Below are 20,915 nucleotides of genomic sequence, written 5' to 3'. Positions count from 1 at the left end.
TTTACAGATAAGGTAACTGAGGCACAGAGAAGTTAGTGACTTGCCCACACTCACACAGCTGACAAGTGGCAGAGCTGGGATTCGAACCCCGGACCTCTGACTCCCAAGCCCGGGCTCTTTCCACTGAGCCACGCTGCTCCCCTCATTACCTTGTATCCCCCTCCCAGCGCTTAGAACAGTGCTTTGCACATAGTTAGCGCTTAACAAATACCATCATTAGTATTTACCGTGATAAATGGGGATTAAAACTGTGAGTCCCAGGAGGACAACCTGATCACCCTGTATCTACCCCAGCGCTTAGAACAGTGCTCTGCACATAGTAAGAGCTTGACAAATACCAACATTATTATTATTATTATTATTGTTGTGATTATTATTATTATTCACTTCTCTGGGCCTCACTCCCCTCATCTGTCAAATGGGGATGAAGACTGTGAGCCTCCCGTGGGACAACCTGAAGCCCCTGTATCTCCCCTAGCACTGAGAACAGTGCTCTGCACATAGTAAGTGCTTAATAAATGCCATCATTCTTAAAATGGGGATGAAGACTCTGAGCCTCCCGTGGGACAACCTGATTATCCTCTATCTCCCCCAGCGCTGAGAACAGTGCTTTGCACATAGTAAGTGCTTAACAAATCCCATTATTCTTAAAATGGGGATGAAGACTGTGAGCCTCCCGTGGGACAACCTGATGACCCTGTATCTCCCCCAGCGCTGAGAACAGTGCTCTGCACATAGCAAGCGCTTAACAAATACCAACATCATTATTATTATTGTGATTATTATCATTCACTTCCCTGGGCCTCAATCCCCTCATCAGTCAAATGGGGATGAAGACTGGGAGCCCCACGGGGGACAACCTGATGCCCCTGGATCTCCCCCAGCGCTGAGAACAGTGCTCTGCACATAGCAAGCGCTTAACAAATCCCATCATTCTTAAAATGGGGATGAAGACTGTGAGCCTCCCGTGGGACAATCTTATGCCCCTGTATCTCCCCCAGCACTTAGAACAGTGCTCTGCACATAGCAAGTGCTTAACAAATACCACCATCATCATCATTATTATTATTGTTGTGATCATTATCATTCACTTCTCTGGGCCTCAATCCCCTTATCCGTCAAATGGGGATGAAGCCTGGGAGCCTCACATAGGACAACCTGATGCCCCTGGATCTCCCCCAGCGCTGAGAAGTGCTCTGCACATAGCAAGCGCTTAATAAATGCCATCATTCTTAAAATGGGGATGAAGCCTGGGAGCCTCACATAGGACAACCTGATGCCCCTGGATCTCCCCCAGTGCTGAGAACAGTGCTTTGCACATAATAAGCGCTTAACAAATCCCATCATTCTTAAAATGGGGATGAAGACTGTGAGCCTCCCGTGGGACAACCTGAGGCCCCTGGATCTCCCCCAGCACTTAGAACAGTGCTCTGCACATAGCAAGTGCTTAACAAATACCAACATCATCATTATTATTATCATTATTGTTGTGATTGTTATCATTCACTTCTCTGGGCCTCAATCCCCTCATCCGTCAAAGGGGGAGGAAGCCTGGGAGCCTCACATAGGACAACCTGATGCCCCTGGATCTCCCCCAGCGCTGAGGACAGTGCTCTGCACACAGCAAGCGCTTAACAAATGCCCTCATTCTCATGAGGATTGGAGGAGGAAGGCGGCCTGAGGCCTAAGGGCGGGTCCTGGCGGGTGATGGCGGGAGGGGGCGGAAATGGCGGCGGGCGGGACTTCCGTCGCGAAGCCATGGGGCCGTCCTGGGCCCGCCCCGTCCTCCGCCTTCCCCTCGCTTCCTTCTCCCCCTCCGGGCCGCCTCGCCCGCCCCTATGGCCGAGTACGACACCGTCAAGTCCACCCGCCTCGTCCTCAAAGGCAGCGATGGCCGCAGGTAGGCCTCCCCGCCCCCGGGGCCCCATCCCCTCTCTGCTCTGGGCCCGGTTTGCCTTCCTCTTGTTTTTTCATAAGGGAATAATCATGTGGGTGTTTGTTAAGCGCTTGCTGTGTGCAGAGCACTGCGCTAAGCGCTGGGGGGATACAGGGTAGTCAGGTAGTCCCGTGTGGGGCTCCCAGTCTTCATCCCCATTTGACAGATGAGGGAACTGGGGCCCATGAGGCTTGGCACATCAACAGCGCTTAACAAATACCGATATTAGTAGTATTAATAATAATGTGGGCGTTTGTTAAGCGCTTACTATGTGCAGAGCACTGGTCTAAGCGCCGGGGGGGATACAGGGTAGTCAGGTAGTCCCATGTGGGGCTCCCAGTCTTCATCCCCATTTGACAGATGAGGGAACTGAGGCCCATGAGGCTTGGCACATCAACAGCGCTTAACAAATACCGATATTAGTAGTATTAATAATAATGTTGGCGTTTGTTAAGCGCTTACTATGTGCAGAGCACTGGTCTAAGCGCTGGGGGGGATACAAGGTAGTCAGGTAGTCCCATGTGGGGCTCCCAGTCTTCATCCCCATTTGACAGATGAGGGAACTGAGGCCCATGAGGCTTGGCACATCCTCAGCGTTTAACAATAATAATAATAATAATAATGTTGGTATTTGTTAAGCGCTTACTTCGTGCAGAGCACTGTTCTAAGCACCGGGGGAGATACAGGGTCATCAGGTTGTCCCACATGGGGCTCCCAGTCTTCATCCCCATTTTACAGATGAGGGAACTGAGGCCCAGAGAATAGTGTTGGTATTTAAGCACTTACTATGTGCAGAGCACTGTTCTAAGTGCTGGGGGAGATACAGGGTCATCAGGTTGTCCCACGTGAGGTTCACAGTCTTCATCCCCATTTCACAGGTGAGGTAACTGAGGCACAGAAAAGCTAAGTAGTAATGTTGGTATTTGTTAAGCCCTTACTATGTGCAGAGCACTGTTCTAAGCGCTGGGGTAGATACAGGGCCATCAGGTTGACCCACGTGAGGCTCACAGTTAATCCCCATTTTCCAACTGAGGTAACTGAGGCACAGAGAAGTGAAGTGACTTGCCCACAGTCACACCGCTGACAAGCGGCAGAGCTGGGAGTCGAACCCATGACCTCTGACTCCCAAGCCCAGGCTCTTTCCACTGAGCCACGCTGTTGGTATTTGTTAAGGGCTTACTATATGCAGAGCATTGTTCTAAGCGCTGGGGGTGATACACGGTAGGTAGTCCCATGTGGGGCTCACAGTTAATCCCCATTTTACAGATGAGGTAACTGAGGCCCAGAGAAGTGAAGTGACTTGCTCACAGTCACACAGCTGACAAGTGGCAGAGCCGGGATTCGAACCTATGACCTCTGACTCCCAAGCCTGGGCTCTTTCCACTGAGCCATGCTGCTTCTCATCCCCTCTTTGATTCCCTCTTTGCCCCATCCCCTCTTTGGTGTTGTCCTGGTTTGCACTGACTTAGTCTTATTTTTTAATAATGTAATAATAATGTTGGTATTTGCTAAGCGCTTACTATATGCAGAACACTGTTCTAAGCACTGGGAGATACAGGGTAATTAGGAGGTCCCGCGTGAGGCTCACAGTCTTCATCCCCATTTTACAGATAAGGTCCCTGAGGCACAGAGAAGTGACTTGCCCACAGTCACCCAGCTGACAAGTGACAGAGCTGGGATTCGAACCCATGACCTCTGACTCCCAAGCCCACGCCCTTTCCACTGAGCCACGCTGCTTCCCATAGCAGCATCTTTTTGTCCGTCTGTCTCCCCCGATTAGACTATGAGCCCGTCGCTGGGCAGGGATAGTCCCTAGCTGTTGCCCAATTTTCCATTCCAAGTGCTTAGTACAGCGCTCTGCACCCAGCAAGCGCTCAATAAATACGACTGAATAAATGAATGAACCCCAGAGCTTAGAACAGTGCTTGGCACATGTTTTTGTTTTGTTCCGTTTTGATTTGCTGTCTGGCTCCCCCGGTTAGACTGTGAGCCCGTCATTGGGCAGGGATGGGCTCTATCTGTTGCCCAGTTGTCCCAAGCGCTTAGTACAGCGCTCTGCACCTAGTAAGCGCTCAAGAGAGAAGCAGTGTGGCTCAGTGGCAAGAGCCCGGGCTTGGGAGTCAGAGGTCATGAGTTCTAATTCCCTCTCCGCCGCTTGTCAGCGGCAAGTCACTTCACTTCTCTGGGCCTCAGGGATCTCATCGGGAAAATGGGGATAAAGAATGTGAGCCCTGCTTGGGACAACCTAATTACGTTGTATCTTCCCCAGCGCTTAGAATAGTGCTTGGCACATAGTAAGCGCTTAACAAAAACCAACATTATTATTATTAAATACGAATGAATGAATGAATGAATGAATGAATGAATGAATGAAACCACCTCCCTGTGCCTTGTTGTCACCTGTCCTGCCTGCGACCCCTGGCCCACGTCCTACCACTGACCTGCAATGCCCTCCCTCCTCACATCCGCCAAACTAACTCTCTTCCCCTCTTCAAAGCCCTACTGAGAGCTCACCTCCTCCAGGAGGCCTTCCCACACTCAGCCCTCCCTTTCCCTCTGCCCCTCCTCCCTTTCCCATTCCCCCTACTTCCTCCCTCTGCTCTTCCCCCTTCCCCTCCCCGCAGCACTTGTGCAGATTTGTATAATAATAATAATGTTGGTATTTGTTAAGCGTTTACTATGTGCAGAGCACTGTTCTAAGCGCTGGGATAGATACAGGGTAATCAGGTTGTCCCACGTGGGGCTCACAGTCTTAATCCCCATTTTACAGAGGCCCAGAGAAGTGAAGTGACTTGCCCATAGTCACACAGCTGGCAAGTGGCAGATCCGGAATTCAAACCCATGACCTCTGACTCCCAAGCCCGTCCTCTTTCCACTGTGAGCCCCACGTGGGACAACCTGATGACCTTGTATCCTCCCCAGCACTTAGAGCAGTGCTTGGCACATAGTAAGCGCTTAACAAACACCATTATTAATATAGAAGCTAGTCAGTTTGGACACAGTCCCTGTCCCCCGTGGGGCTCACAGTCTTAATCCCCATTTTACAGAGAGGTCACTGAGGCCCAGGGAAGTGAAGTGTCTTGCCCAAAGTCACACAGAAGACAAGCGGTGGAGCCGGGATTAGAACCCGGGTCCTTCTGACTCTCAGGCCCGTATTCTATCCACCAGCCCACACTGCTTCTCATCTGTAAAATTGGGCATGGCTCAGTGGAAAAAGCCCGGGCTTGGGAGTCAGAGGTCATGGGTTTGAATCCCAGCTCTGCCACTTGTCAGCTGTGTGACTGTGGGCAAGTCACTTCACTTCTCTGGGCCTCAGTTCCCTCATCTGTAAAATGGGGATGAAGACTGAGCCTCACGTGGGACAACCTGATTACCCTGTATCTACCCCAGCGCTTAGAACAGTACTGTGCACATAGTAAGTGCTTAACAAATACCAACATTATTATTATTAGATATTTGTATATATTATTTATTACTCTATTTTATTAACGATATATATATATCTATGATTCTGTTTATCTTAATGATATTGATGCTTGACTACTTTTGTTTTGTTGTCTGTCTCCCCTGTTTAGACTGTGAGTCCGTCATTGGGCAGGGATTGTCTCTATCTGTTGCCGGATTGTACGTTCCAAGAGCTCAGTACCGTGCTCTGCACAGAGTAATCGCTTAGAGAACCAGCGTGGCTCAGTGGAAAGACATGGGCTTGGGAGTCAGAGTCTGTGGATTCTAATCCCGACTCTGCCACTTATCAGCTGTGTGACTTTGGGCAAGTCACTTAACTTCTCTGGGCCTCAGTGACCTCATCTGGAAAATGGGGATTAAGAATGTGAGCCCCGTGTGGGACAACCTGATTATGTTGTGTCTACCTAGCGCTTAGAACATAGTAAGTGCTTAACAAATACCAAAATTATTATTAATAAATAAGATTGAATGAATAAGGTAGAGACCCTGCAGCCGGGGCCTGAGTTGGGGCCTGGGGAAGGGCTCCGGGAGAAGAGGAGGAAGACCCCGTGTTCTCCCCCCTCTCCGTGGAACGGCGCTCCAGGAGCACAGCCCTGTACCACCAGCCAGCGTGGACCTCGGGTTTGGAGGCTGGGGTGGGGTCCTGCGGTCAGCCTGCCCCGAAAGCGCACCCCGAAAACCCCTCAGGCCAGAGCGTTGCAAAGTTAGGGTCGCGGTCCCTTTGCCAGCCTTTCAAACGTCAGGGACCGAGTGCTTACCGTACTGCCACAAGCCGTTTTATAAATGTGTTTTGCTTCTTACAGGAAGAAGAAAAAGAATAAAGACAAGAAGAGAAAGAGAGAGGAAAATGAAGAAAGCAAACTGGATATCGTGGGTGAGTGATCAGCCCCCCAGGGGTCTCCAACCAGCCCGGGGCTCTGTCGCAGACCAGGGCCCCAGGATTCTTGAAGAACCCATGGCAGGATGCCCTCGTAGACACTGCCCCCCTGCCCCCCACCCCCTTACCCCATCACGTTTAGCGGTGGACCATCCAGCACTCCTGACTCTCCCCTCTCCATCCCTGACTCTCCTAAGTAACCCAGCACAGACCATCCAACACCCCTGACTCTCCCCTTGCCATCCTTGACTTTCCCCAGTACGGACCATCCAACATCTCAACTCATTCCTCTCATTCGTTCATTCAGTTGTATTTCTCAAATGCTTTCTGGGTGCGGAGCACTGTACTAAGTGCTTGGGAGAGTACAATACAACCCCGTCCCAGATGCTTCCTTAGCGACTCAGCATCGACCATCCAACCCCACTGAATCTCCTAGGGTATGGTGTCTGCTTACTGCTGTATTGTACTCTCCCAAGCACACACTACAGCGCTCTGTCCCCAGTAAGCACTCGATAAACGCGATTGACTGACTTTCCCCTGTGCAATCCTGAGCTGAGCTATTTGGGCCTGTAAAACCAGTCCCCAGGTTGTCTAGTGAGAGATCCAAAACCTCCCTTATGTTACCACACATGCTGTGGTCATTCCTAGCTGCACTGTGGTCTTCAAGGGTTCCTCCCAACAGGGAGAGAGGCTGGCTGCCCACGCAGCCTGACCCCTTTGCCCTGCCCTGCTCGGCTCCCCCATCCCCAGGACTGAGCAGGGCAGGGCAGACGGGCCACGGGTTCGGGTTCTGGGCTGCTTAGGGCTGTGAGGGCGGGACCGGACTGATTCCTGTGGGAGTCCTTCCATCAGAAATGGGTGGAAACAGTGGGGTGATTCCAGACAGCCCCTGGACCTCTTCCAGAAACCTGCACCCCCTTGCCTCGGTCCCTCCGGTGCCCCCCACATCGGGGCTGCACCTCCCCCATGAGCCCAAAGTCTCAGGAGAAGGCACGTCCTCTCTGAGAGGCCTCTTTGCCCCCTCCTCTCCAAGTCCCAGCCTTCCCTCATGCTGCCGTTTCCTCGTCTGTAGAGGCTTGAGCCGGAGCAGAGCCCGGCCCAGCCCCAGGCCAGCGGCAGTACTCGGGTCAGGGTGAGGGGAGCCGGGAGGGGCACCCTTATCCCGGTCGGCACCCCGGAGGTCTGGAGTCAGGGCGGGGGGCTGAGGCTCTCCTCCTCTCAGCTCTGCCTCCTTCCCCAAATGGTTCCTCCTCCTCTTGACACAAAGCAAACTCGCTGCAGTGTCATGGACACCGGTGGGGTGGGCTCCTACCCTAGAGAAGGGCCCTTCCCTGAGATTTAGGGACTGGCTTCCGGGATGACTGCCTGGCTTCAGTAGGGGTGGGATTGGAGAAAGCAGCTTCCCCCGACCCACGACCCCTGCTCCTGCTTGCAGAGGGCTGAATCTGTGTGCCACGGGTGGTTTCAGCAGTTGCCCACAGAGCTGGGAGGCCGAGGGTTCGGTCACCACTCTCTGAGCCATGACTGCAGTAGGGGAGGGGGAAGCACACCAGACGGCCCTCAGCGGTGGCCAGGGAGGGATGGAGGGAGAGGCAGTGAGACCCAGCCAGTCCTCAAGCTTTCTCCTGCCGCTAGGGAGCTGGTGGGCCGTCAGGCAATTTGGTGAGATTTCCGGAACTGTGGCGATTGAGATGGACAGAGGGGCCTACGTCCATGCCCTGGACAACGGCCTCTTCACTCTCGGGGCTCCGCACAGACCAGGTAGGTTGTGGGCAGTAGGCTGGCGGGGGGAGAGGTCTGCTGTCAGCTCGCTCAGCCGCCTGAGCAGCATGGGGCTCTGGGGCCCCACCAGGCCCTGCGCAGCCAGTAGGAATTATACTGACTGAGCGCTTACCCTGTGTGGAGCACTGTACTGTGTGCTGGGAAAGAATCCGGGGCCTCCGGCTCTCGGAGGGCCCGCCCCCTCGGGAGAGGAGTGGGGAGGGGAGCCTGGCGACAGCCCCAGAAGGAACAAGGGATCTGCCGGCTCCTCGGTGAATGGTCTGTGGGACTCCTCCCCTGCCTCTCCCGGCCACCTTTGAGAGACACTGCCAGAGCCTACCCAGGTGGCTGAGGCCTGGCCGGGCTCGTCCCCGGGACGTGGGCCCGCTCACCGCCCTCCCGGCCTTCGTTGCAGCCCCGGGGCCTCCCTCCACCCCCAACTCGTGCTCTCACCCCTGTACGCCGAGTGGTTTCGAGTGAGTGTGTCTTTTGTAGAAGACGACGGCCCCAGCCCCCCGGAGCAATTGACTGCGGTCAAGCTGTCGGATTCCAGGTAACCGGGGTGTCTGGGATAGGGCCTTGGGTCTGGACTGTCCCGTGACGAGCCAAGCTCGGTCACCCCCTAAACCGTGCTCCCTCCCCTATGGGCCGCATACTCAAGCCCACCATCACCAATCTGGACACGGTCACTGCGGGGCCCCGGGCGCCGGACGGCCCAGGTCACTGAGGCGGGAGAGGGGCTCTGAGGCCTCACTGAGTGGAGGGCAGCTCAGCTCCAGGAGCAGGGATCCCCCAGAGGGCCTGAAGGCATAGGGGGTGGGCTGCTTCTGCAAATGGGGGCTCAGTTTACAATGAGGAAAACGGTGGGACGGTGAGCAGGCATCCCAGCAGGCTGGGCCACGAGATCACCGCGAGGGTCTCACGTTGAGCCGGGCAGGTAGTGGCCCCCCAAATGGTCGTGTTTGCTCCGGCCATGGCGGAGGTTCGAAAGCTCTGGGGGCCGGCGCGAGAGAACGTGACAGGTGAAGTCGGACCTGTTTTGAGGCTGCTGGCACATCAGAGGCAGCGCGGGGCGCGGGTTCCCGGCTCGGTCCGGCCCCACCGGGCTTGACGTGTCTGCGCTGTCTGTCCCTGAGGGAAGGATTGCCCTGAAGTCCGGCTACGGCAAGTACCTGGGCATAAACGCGGACGGGCTGGTGGTCGGCCGCTCCGATGCCATCGGACCCCGGGAGCAGTGGGAACCCGTGTTTCAGGACGTGAGTGTGCAAACCGGGGGTCGGGGGCAAGGGGTGTGGGCCAGGGGCCGGGCTTGAGCTATGAGTTGGTGATAGCGATGACAGTGAGGACCCCTGATTCTGCAGAATCGGCCAGTCCTCCCCCATTGACCCAGCACAGACCCTCCAGTGCCCCTGATTCTCCCCCAGTGACCCGGTATAGACCCTCTAATGTCCCTGATTCTCCCCCAGTGACCCAGCACAGGCCATCTACCACCCCGACTCTCCCCCTCTGGCCTGGCGCAGACCGTCCACCACCCCGACTCTGCCCCAATGACCCAGCGTAGACCACCCAACCTGCTGTTCGGGGTAAAGGTCTCTGGAGAGGTTGGCTGGGGGATTTCCTTCTCCCACTCCCTGGGCTCTGGAGCGATGCTGACCCCCGGAGTCCTCCCCACTGTCCTCAGCCCCTCTGGGACGTGCCTCTCTAGCGGCCAGTCCTGATGGTAGCTTGGTGGCTCCCGTGCAGGGCAAGATGGCTCTGCTGGCCTCCAACAGCTGCTTCATCAGCTGCAATGACGCAGGCGACATCGAAGCCAAGAGGAAGACGGCAGGAGAACAGGAAATGATCAAGGTAAAGGATTTCCCTTTGCGGCCCTGAAGGTCCCAGCTGGCTAGAGATCGCTCGGCTCCCGGCTCCGCTCCCATGAGGCCCACCTCCGCTCCGTAGTCTGCGCTGCTGGCCGGCTGGCCAGAGTAACAATAACTTACACCCGCTTTGCCCTCCCGCCCCGGTCCGTATCTAGATCCGATCCTGTGCCGAGAGGGAAACGGAGAAGAAGGATGACATTCCCCAGGAGGACAAAGGGAACGTGAAACAATGTGAAATCAACTATGTGTACGTGCAGACCTCCTGGCTGGCTGGAGCCGGTCACTGCCCTCTCCTCTCTCCACCCCACACCCAACCCCTCTGCCTCCCAGAAAACATCCTGCCTCTTCATTTTTCATCTTCAGTGGGGCCTATCCCTCCTCATTCCAGGAAAATGAGGGTGACAGGTTCCCAACAGGGAGGGACTGGGCAATTCGGTTTTCCCTTGTGGTTCCAGGCAGCCTTGACCCCTTTCCACTCAACCCTCCAAGCACCCCCTTTCCGTGGCCTCGGTGGTCCCCCCGACTAGAGTCCAGCTAAAACTGGAGCAGACTTCCCATCCCTTTATTTTTTGCAGTAAGAAATTCCAGAGTTTCCAAGACCGCAAGCTGAAGATCAGCCAAGAAGACAGCAAGGTGTTGAAGAAGGCCCGGAAAGACGGGGTTTTCCACGAGACTCTCCTGGACAGGTAGAGCTGGGGCCTGCGCCCCTTCCCGCCCATCCGACCGTCTGTCTATAGTCTCTCTGTCCTGATCTTAGAAGGGCAGCGCGGTCTGCTGCTCAATCCTGAACCAGGGGCCCCCTCAGGGCTCTCCTGTGCTCTCCCGAGTGGCGCAGCACTAGTTCAGGTGCCCCTGCCAAGGCTGTGGGGGCCCAAGGGGCCCTCCCCGGTCGAGCAGACCCCATCCTCGCAAGCAGCTCCTCCGCCCCAGGCTAAGAGGAAACCTCGGCAGTGGCCCCAGCCACAACCAGGCACTCGCTCCGTGGCCGGTCTGTGTCCTTGTTCCACCGAGACTAGTGGCTGCCAGCAGGAGGTGACGCTGCTCCCCGGCAGGTGGACGGATGGACGGCTGACACAGGCCCCAGGCCGGCCGGGAGGTGCCACTCTGCCTTCCTGGCTGAGCTGAGCGGGATCTCTCGTGATCTCTCAGCTCTCCATACAGCGCCCAGGACCCCGGGGCCGAGGCCAAAGCCGGCACCTGAGAGGCGGCACAAAACCTCGCTCCCAGACAGAATTTCAGTGCCCCTTCAGATGCAACGGAGCCCACAGGGGGGACACTACTAACCCCCTCACACCATGGGCGGAAGCTCCCGTTCATAGCCGCTTCAGGCTGGCAGGACGGATAATCGGTGCAGCGGTTGGTTGTTACCAGGGATCGTGCCTCTTAGGGCTGTCAGTTTACATGCTCTTCATTTCTGGTTCATTCCAATTTTATGAGCTGCATGAGCATAAATTCCAAAGTTTCCCTCCCCCCGCCGCCCCCACAACCCCAGCTCCAGGATCTTCCATTTCCTCAGATCTGAAAATCAACAGCTCTGCGTGGCGGGGAGAGAAGTTAGCCTGACCTGTGTCTGCTCGGTCATCGTTTTGCTGGTCTAGGGCAGATTCCAGTTGCTTGAGCGTGATTACACGTTAAGCCTGCTCCCTGGATGATTGGTCCGAAGGCTACACATGGGCAGAACTTGGGCAGAAGGGCTTGGTTCCCCTTGCCCCTCACCAGGACAGTGCCCCTCCCTCCACCCCGGCCTCCAGCCAGGCTGCTTCACCCCCCAGTACAGCCCTTGTGCATCTCCCTTCTCCTGAGGGGCAACAAGAGGGTCTTCAGGTCCTACCCACACCCAGCACCCCCCCACCCTGAGGCCCACGGCTGCAACATACGTCTCGGGTTGGCCGATGCCCACTCCGCCCCTGGTTTTCCACATCGCTGGGAAGGTCAGGTCACCCTGCTTGGGGAAGCAGTTGTCGGTCTTGCAGGGTTCTTGTCTGTGGGCAAGATGGACTCCTCCCGTAGAGTTGTGCGGCTGTCCTGACCTGGCCCATCAGCCCCGGGCCCCCCTTCTCCCCTGCACCTCCTTCCCACCTTGCCCGGTCACGGTGAAGTCGGGCTGAGCTGACAGCGGAGGGGATTCCAGGCAATGCCAGGGTGAAAACGAGCAGGCCTGGGCCTGCACCTGTCCCTCGGGGAGAGCCTTTCCCAGGAAAGCCCTTAGAGCCATGGCGGGGCTCCTGGTTGGGGCAGCAAGGAGGACCAGCCCGGGCAGCCTTCTGGCATCTGGCTTGAGCTTGCCATCTCTGTCTCAAGGTTCTTCCCTCAGTTCGGGTTTCTCTGTTTCCACAGGCGAGCCAAGCTGAAAGCCGACAGATACTGCAAGTGAACCCGCTGCCTGCCTGCCTGCCTGCCCCAAATAAAGCCGCCAGAGGAGTCTTGCCTTTGTAAAGCTGCTGTTTTGCTTTTGTGCATCCAGTGACCCTTCATCTGACCCTTCCACCCCCCAGCAGCACCCTAGAGCAGGGAGACTCAGAGATGTCATTTGGGCCAGGCTGGGACATTGTGGGAGAGAGGCGGGGGCCCCTCCGGGCTGGGTCACTGTGGGGGGAGAGTTGGGTGGGGGTCGGTCTGTGCTGGGTCAGTGTGTGGGGAGAGGCAGGGGGTGGGGGTCTGGGCTGGGTCACCGCAGGGGAGATTCAGGTTAGGGCTGGGGCCGGAGCCAGAACTCGGGCTATAAACCTCAGAACCATTTGTGTTCTGGGCTAAGTGTTTTGTTATCTTTCTCTAACTCCCGGGCTAGCAAGCTGCACCCGGCTCGTGTGGCCCCCTGCCCTCAGAGAGTAGCCACATGGGATGGCAGCGTTGCGGGCCACATGAGAACTGGAGGACGAGCCCGCACTGGGTCCAGTTGCCCAAGAATCTCAGAGGGGCGGACTGGGGCGGGGGGGGTGGAGGAGGAGGAGAGTGACCCAGCGCCTGGGAACTGGTGGGAGAAGCACAGACCTGTTTTTCTCTCACCAAGCCCGGCCGGCTTCATTCTGACTGAATGAGCCTACCCCGTCTGCAGCAGGGCACAAGGCACGGACATGGTTTAAACATTGCCAGCCCTGGGGCTACTCCCCTCCTGTCCCTCCGTCCCCCGCCATTCTCCCTTAGAAATCAGTGAACTAGGGTGATTCACTAGGGGCATCACCCTCTGCTGAGGTGCAAACGGAGAAGATTGTGGGGGCTCCATCAGCACCTGACTATTCTAGCAAACAGGAAGCCAGGACCCAGCGTGACCGGCCCATTCAGGCCAAAGCAGCCAATGCTGCACCAGCACAGCTGGCCATCCCACCTGCCTCCCTCGGCCTGCCCGCCCCTTCCCCGCCTCCCTCCTCGCTGGCACGGGCCAGAGCACGCAGGGCTGGGAGTCGGGCTCCGATCCCAGCTCTGCACTGCCCTGCCGTGTGACCTCGGACAACTCACTGAACCTCACTGGGCCTCACCTTCCTTATCTATATAAGGGGGAGTTGAGCTCTCCGCTCTCCCGACCTCTTAGACTAACTCTGATGCGATTATCCTATAGCTACCACAGTGTTCAGCACAGGGCTTGGCCCGGAGTAAGTGCCTACTCAGTCCCACTTCGATTAATATAAAATTATTATTCCGGGCACCAGGAAGCCCGTGTCCCGCCCTGTTATGCTGGGGCCCAGCTAACACGGTCGAGGAAGCGCTTAGTAAATACCATAATGATGATGGGGATGACAACAACGATCTATTGCCGCTGGGTGTCTTCCCACTTTCCTCCTGTAATTAGCATGGTTGTGTTCCCTGCAGGCCTCAACTGTAAAATGGGGATTAAATCCTATCCCTCCTACTTGGACTGCGAGCCCCATGTGGGACAGGGGCTTCGTCCCACCTGATAAAACTTGTTTCTACTTACCCCAGCGTTTAGATTGGTGCTTGTCATACAGAAAGTGCTTAACGAGTACCGTTAAAAAAGTGAGGTTGGGGGTGCCCCACTGCCCTTCCCAAAGCCGAAGGAGTTTCTTCCCACCATCTTCTGCTCCCGGAGCCAGTGGCAAAACGGTTGCTTCAGAATTTTCCCAGCAACAATTGCCAGGTGACGGTACACAGCCGGCCCACACCAACCGCTGTGTCCAGCCCTTGGGGACTCCTGACCGCAGAGTGCTTGGAAGTCATTGGAGGACGCCATACGGCCCTACCTGCCTCTGGAAACTGAGGACCACTCACCACCCCCCAGACCCGACTGACTTCAATCCGCCTTGGGTTTAACTTCTCTCACCCGGGGGCTGAGCCTCCTGACACGACTGTCCTCTCCCAAGCACTCAGCACAGTGCTCCGCACACAGCAAGCTCCTTAGTAAGAATAATGGTGGTGTTTGCTAAGCGCATCCTAAGTGCCAAGCACTGAACTATATATACATCATATAAGCAAACTGGACCCAGTCCCTGTCCCACCTGGGGTTCGTAGTCTAGGTGTCGGTGTCTCTGTTGCCAACTTGTACATTCCAAGTGCTTAATACAATGCCCTGCACGTAGTAAGCATTCAATAAATACTATTGAACAGGTATCAAAACCCCATTTTACAGATGGGGAAACTGAGGCCCAGAGAAATGAAATGACCTGCCCAAAGTCACACAGCAGGCAAATGGTGTAACAGGGATTAGAATCTGGGTCCTCTGACTCTACCCCCTGGGCCCATACCCGTTCCACCAGGTCACTCCGCTTCCTGGTGGGTTTCCTCTCCACTGGCCGTCCTTGACCTCGTTCTAAAGCTACATCAAACCGGGGGGGCAGGGGAAGTGAGGGGAGGCAGGAGGCCTTCCTCCGTAGCATCGAGTGGTCACCCACTGCCCCCAACTGGGTCCTGGGCCGGGCCACCCCGGATTCAAGCAGAGGGTTTGGTGTTCCCAGGCGACGGGGGAAGGGCAGCTGGGAGAGGGGATTTAGGGGACTCGGGGTCCCCGCTGAGGCCCTGGGGGAGCAGCCTGGGAGACCTGAAATCTGGCTGAGTCCACTCCGGTGCCAGGGACGTAAACTGCCGGCAAACACTTCGGTTAATGATGCCACCTTTCTGGTTTAATGAACTGGTTATTCAGGTAGTAAGTCTGATAGCTGAGCTGATGATGACAACAGCCTTCAGCTCTCCTCTCTCACTGCTGTGATTGATAAATCAAATTCTCGAGCCCAGGTTTCTTTTAAGTAGGTCAGTGGGTTAAGAGCTGTCGCCCAGCAAAATCTGTAGCGGGACCACCCACCCGTCTTCGGTCCTGGACCAGCTCCGAGGGGGTCAGAGGCCACCCGGGGCTACCAGAGGAGGGGTGACCTAGCTACCCTAGGGCAACAGGTTCACACAGCTGTGTGAGCCTCTGAGGAAGCCAGCTAATAATAACAATAATAACAGTATTTATGTCTCTCTTCATTGCCGTACTGCAGTTTCCAAGTGCTTAGTACAGTGCTCTGCACACAGTAAGTGCACAATAAATGCTATTGAATGGAGTGCGTATTGTGTGCAGAGCTCTGTACTAAACACTGGGATAGAGTGCATATCCTGTCCCTCGAGAGACTCACACTTGTGGTATTTAAGTGCTTACTAATACTAATAATAATAATGTTGGTATTTGTTAAGCGCTTACTATGCGCAGAGCACTGTTCTAAGTGCTGGGGTAGATACAGGGTAATCAGGTTGTCCCACATGAGGCTCACAGTTAATCCCCATTTTACAGATGAGGTAACTGAGGCACATAGAAGTGAAGTGACTTGCCCACAGTCACACAGCTGACAAGTGGCAGAGCCGGGCATCGAACTCATGACCTCTTACTCCGAAGCCCAGGCTCTTTCCACTGAGCCACGCTGCTTCCCTATGTGCCAGGCACTTTACTAAGCCCTGGGGTAGATACAAGATAACCAGCTAGGACACAGACCCTGACTCCCAGTCCAAGTGGGAAGCAGAACAGGTATTGAACCCCCATTTTACAATGAAACTAAGGCCCAGAGAAGTTGCGCCCTGACCGAGGTCACCCAGCAGGGAAGTGGCAGAGCCAGCATTAATAATAATTATGGCATTTGTTAAGCACTTACTATGTGCCCGGCACTGTACTAAGCACTGGGGTGGATAGAAGCAAATCAGGCTGGACACAGTCCCGTGTCCCACGTGGGGCTCACAATCTCAAACACCATTTTACAGATGAAGTAGCTGAGGCCCAGAGAAGTGAAGTGACTTGCCTAAGGTCGCACAGCAGACACATAGAGGAGCCGGGATTAGAACCCATGGCCTTCTGACTCCTAGGCCCATGTTCTATCCACTACCCCATGCTGCCTCTGCATTAGTGGAAGCACTGGGGAAGCAGCGTGGCTCAGTGGAAAGAGCCTGGGCTTCGGAGTCAGAGGTCATGGGTTCGACTCCCGGCAAGTCACTTAACTTCTCTGTGCCTCAGTTACCTCATCTGTAAAATGGGGATTAACTGTGAGCCTCACGTGGGACAACCTGATTCCCCTGTATCTACCCCAGCGCTTAGAACAGTGCTCTGCACATAGTGAGCGCTTAACAAATACCAACATTATTATTATTAGTGTGGCCGAGTCTCGCGAGGCCAAAGATCCAGTGGGTTTCAACTGTGGGAGATCAAGAGGAAATCCAGTTTATGTTGTTGGAGAGTAAACTCCTCGTGGGCACCCAGGGCAGGCCTCACCCACAGCGGGTGCTCAGAGCTTGCTGGTCCCCGCTGCTAAGACTGCTTAGTACAGTGCTCTGCGCACAGTAAGCACTCAATAAATAGGATTGGCCGACTGACAGATTGATGGGAGAGCTTGGGGATGGCTTTCCCTTTAACTTTGCGCCGTGCCGTTACCCTTCCTTCGCCCCCAACACGACCCCAACCCTGGACCCGAGCGTGTCCCCTCTCTCCAACAACCTCCGCCCCCTGGGGCTCTGGATTCCGAGCGTGGACCCCCCCGCGGAGCCGCTTCTGTGGGAGGAGCGGTCACCTGCGCAGCCAATTCCCCTAGCTGGCATTTATTTCAATGTCTCTCCTCTAGACTCTAAGCACCCTATAAGCAGGGATCGTGTCCTAACCCTGTTTCAGTGTGTTCTCCCAGGCTCTTAGTACGGTGCTTTGCACACAGAAGGTGCTCAATAGATACTATTGATTGATGGATTCTTTTGTTTCTGCCACCAAGGTGGTGACCTTGTTGTTGTTGTTGTTCTGGCGCCGTGTGCTCGTGTGTGTATGTGGGCGGCTGGATCTAGGACTAGAGGGGCCAGAATTGAACTGGCCTCAGCAGGCCCTGCACCCGCAGTGGGCAGGGAAGGCAGCAGTGCCCGCCCACCCCGCTCCATCTGCTCCCAGCCCCGAGGGAAGAGCTGGCTGTCCTCAGGAAACGTGCCCGATTTGGTGGACGATTCTGGGTGGTCCTCCAAGCTTCCAGGGACAGGCGCTGCACCCTGACAACCGGGCTCCGCCGGGACGGGGAGAAGCGTGGACACAATTCCGGGAGTCAGAGTTCCTGCCTGGCCTAGCGGAGCGAGACCAGGGGCTGAAAGTCCCGGCTCCACCACGGGCCTGCTGTGTGACCTTGGGCAAGTCACCGAACCTCCCTGAGCCTCCGATTCCTCATCTCCCTGCTCTCTCTCCCTCCCTGAGGGACAGTGTCTGATCTCGCTATCTTGTTTCTACCCCAGCGCCTAGTGCAGTGCTTCAGAGAGTACTCACTGACCCGATAGGGAGGCGGCATGGCCTAGTGGACAGAGTATGGGCCTGGGATTCAGAGGACCTGAGTTCTAATCCTGCCTCCTCCATTTGCCTGCTGCATGAGGCAAATCATGGGCAGATCATTTAACTTCTCTGGGTCTCAGTTTCTTCCTCTGTAAAATGGGGATTTAATATCTGCTCCCCATCCTACTTAGCCTGTGAGCCCCGTGGGACAGGGACTGTTTTCAACCTGATAAACCCCAGTACCTACTACAATGCTGGCAACACAATATGTGCTTTACAAATCTCTCAGTCATTATTATTATTATTATTCTTCTTACCCTCATTATTCTCCGGGCTCAAGGCCCAGCTCTCCTGCTTTGGCCTCCTGTGCCCTCTAGACTTTAAGCTTGTTGTGGGCAGGGAATGTGACTGCTTATTGTTGCATTGCACTTTCCCAAGCACTTAATACAGTGCTCTGCTTACTGTCAGTGCTCAATTAATACGACTGGATGAATGAATGAATGAATATGAGGAAAATTGTTCAGTTTCTCTGAGCCTCTGTTCCTCATCTGTAAACTGTGGCAAGAGTGCCCAACTTGCCCTGTGCAAACCTGAAACTGACTTCGCTTCTTCACAGGGGAAGGAAGTGCATAAAATGCGTAACATCGGGCACTTAAGAGTGTCAAAGCCATTTTGAAATATTGCCGGCAGGGGAAGGAATCAGAGGGACCTGAGAGGCTGGGGGCAGGGCTCCTCCCAGCCTTCCCCAGATCTCCGAGGGTTTGGGGGGCTGGCGAGCCCAGGCCTGCTGAGCTAGTATACCTATGTTCAACCTTCATCTGCCAAACGAACCATTCAATCAATCGAATTTATTGAACACTGACTATGTGCAGAGCACTGTACTAAGCGCTTGGGAGAGTACGACACAACAATGTAACAGTACATTCCCTGCCCACAGTGAAAACCAAGGCCCCTGGGGCTCCCCCGCAAACAAACCAAAGCCCTCTCAGTGTCCAGAGCCCAGCCCCCAGCGCTCAGCCCCCAGCAGAGCACCTCGCTCTGCACACAGTCCGCACCCACACCCTCCTGCCCAGATCATTTTATGAGACACATTCTGCGTTCATCTCCCCACTCCTCAAAAACCTCCCAGGGCTGCCCTTCCATCGCCGCCTCAAACAGAAACTCCTCACCATCGACTTTAAGGTGCTCAATCGACTCTCTCCCCCCATTTAAGCCAGCAGCAGCGTGACTTAGTGGAAAGAGCCCTGACTTGGGAGTCAGAAGTCATGGGTTCTAATCCCATTTCTGCCACTTGTCGGCTGTGTGACCTTGGGCAAGTCACAACGTGGCTCAATGGAAAGAGCACGGACTTTGGAGTCAGAGATCATGGGTTCGAATCCCGGCTCTGTCACTTGTCAGCTGTGTGACTGTGGGCAAGTCACTTCACTTCTCTGTGCCTCAGTTACCTCATCTGTAGAATGGGGATTAAGACTGTGAACCCCACGTGGGACAACTGATTCCCCTGTGTCTACCCCAGCGCTTAGAACGGTGCTCTGCACATAGTAAGCGCTTAACAAATACCAACATTATTATTATTAACTTCTCTGTGCCTCGGTTACCTCATCCATAAAATGGGGATTAAGCCTGTGAGCTCCATGTGGGACAACCTGATAATCTCGTATCCATTCCAGTGCTTAGAACAGTGCTTGGCACCTAGTAAGCACTTAACAAATACCATCATCATTATAATTATTATTATTATTGTTATTTATCCTTGCTCCCACTACAACCAAGCAACACACTTCACTCCTCTATCAAACAATCAGTCCATCAATCAGTCGTATTCATTGAGTGTTTACTGTGAGCAGGGCAGGGTACTAGGTTCTTGGAAGCAGTGTGGCTCGATGGAAAGAGCCCGGGCTTGGGAGTCAGAGGTCATGGGTTTGAATCCCGGCTCTGCCACATGTCAGCTGTGTGACTGTGGGCAAGTCACTTAACTTCTCTGGGCCTCAGTTCCTTCATCTATAAAATGGGGATTAACTGTGGGCTTCACGTGGGACAAGCTGATGACCCTGTATCTACCCCAGCGCGTAGAACAGTTCTCTGCACATAGTCAGCACTTAACAAATACCAACACTATGATGATAAAACAGCAATCTTCTCGCTCTGCCTTATTCTCATCTCTCTCACCATCAACCCTTGTTCCGCTCTCCCTCCTGCCTGGAGCTCCTTCTCTTCCACATCTGGCAGATCACTGTTCTCTGGATCACCTAAGGCCCTTCTGAAATCCCATCTCCTCCAGGAGGGTTGCCCTGATTAATCTCTCACCTCCACATCATTTTCCCCTAAATGATCCTTCAGAACATCCATGTTACCTCCAGCGCTTAGAACAGTGCTTGGCACACAGTAAGCGCTTAACAGATGCCATCATTATTATTATTAGAATATACTTGGGTGCTAATACTACCTCCATAATAATAATAATTATGGTATTTGTTAAGCACTTACTATGTGCCAAGCACTGTTCTAAGCGCTGGGGTAGATACAAGGTAATCAGGTTGACCCACGTGGGGCTCCCAGTCTTCATCCCCATTTTGCAATTGAGGTCACTGAGGCACAGAGAAGTGAAGTGACTTGCCCAAAGTCACACAGCTGACAAGGGGCAGGGACGGGATTAGAACCCACAACTTTTGACTCCTAAGCCCGGGCTCTTTCCGTTAAGCCACGCTGCTCCATCCCCTCACCACCCAATCAATCCATCACTGGTATTTCTTGCGCACTTCCTGAGTGCAGACCACCAGAGCAAGCATTTGGGAAAGTAGGATACTTTTGAGAGACATGATCCCTACCTTCAAGGAGTTTTTGGACTAGTGGGGGAGACAGACATTAAAAGAAATTATAGATGGGGTGAGCAGCAGCTCTCTGTTTATTCCCGTACGTGTTTTTAAGTTCCGACTTCCACGAGGACAGAAATGTCTACGAATTCTACCAAAGTCTCCAAAATGTTTATTGTAGCGTTCTGCACAGATTAAGGGCTCAATACATTTGATTTATTGACTGACTGAACTCTAGGTGCCCCTTAGGGTATCCTGTGCACTGTAGGCATCCAGTAAACAACTCCGCACCCACATACTCATTGTACCGTGATCTCATCTTCCTCACCACTGACCCCTCGCCCATATCCTCCTTCTGGCTGGTACTCATTCATTCATTCATTCGATCGTATTTATTGAGCGCTTACTCTGTGCAGAGCACCGTACTAAGCGCTTGGAATGGACAATTCGGCAACAGAGACAGTCCCTGCCCAACAACGGGCTCACAGTC

At 54.5% G+C, this 20,915-nt stretch overlaps 1 protein-coding gene across 1 annotated transcript; it reads left to right on the top strand.

Moving 5' to 3' along the window:
- Positions 1-1,766: 1,766 nt before the first annotated feature.
- On the top strand, positions 1,767-12,341 carry FRG1 (FSHD region gene 1). Its single transcript, XM_029076329.2, has 9 exons — positions 1,767-1,900; positions 6,205-6,275; positions 7,914-8,039; positions 8,535-8,592; positions 9,181-9,295; positions 9,783-9,887; positions 10,060-10,151; positions 10,480-10,590; positions 12,242-12,341. Exons 1-9 carry the CDS (start codon positions 1,839-1,841, stop codon positions 12,276-12,278), a joined length of 777 nt encoding a protein of 258 aa, XP_028932162.1. The 5' UTR covers positions 1,767-1,838; the 3' UTR covers positions 12,279-12,341.
- The last annotated feature ends 8,574 nt before the right edge of the window (positions 12,342-20,915 follow it).

Source organism: Ornithorhynchus anatinus, chromosome 12 (assembly GCF_004115215.2).
Source record: "Ornithorhynchus anatinus isolate Pmale09 chromosome 12, mOrnAna1.pri.v4, whole genome shotgun sequence".
Taxonomy (NCBI): Eukaryota; Metazoa; Chordata; class Mammalia; order Monotremata; family Ornithorhynchidae; genus Ornithorhynchus; species Ornithorhynchus anatinus.
The sequence above is the reverse complement of the archived record's forward strand: the minus strand, read 5'-3'. Positions and strand labels throughout refer to the sequence as shown.

Excerpts from the sequence above, each read along its gene's own strand:
- FRG1 (XM_029076329.2), top strand. The coding sequence starts at position 1,839 with ATGGCCGAGTACGACACCGTCAAGTCCACCCGCCTCGTCCTCAAAGGC. Across the intron at positions 1,901-6,204 it reads AAAGGCAGCGATGGCCGCAG|GAAGAAGAAAAAGAATAAAG; the intron begins GTAGGCCTCCCC and ends TGCTTCTTACAG. Across the intron at positions 9,296-9,782 it reads GGGAACCCGTGTTTCAGGAC|GGCAAGATGGCTCTGCTGGC; the intron begins GTGAGTGTGCAA and ends GCTCCCGTGCAG.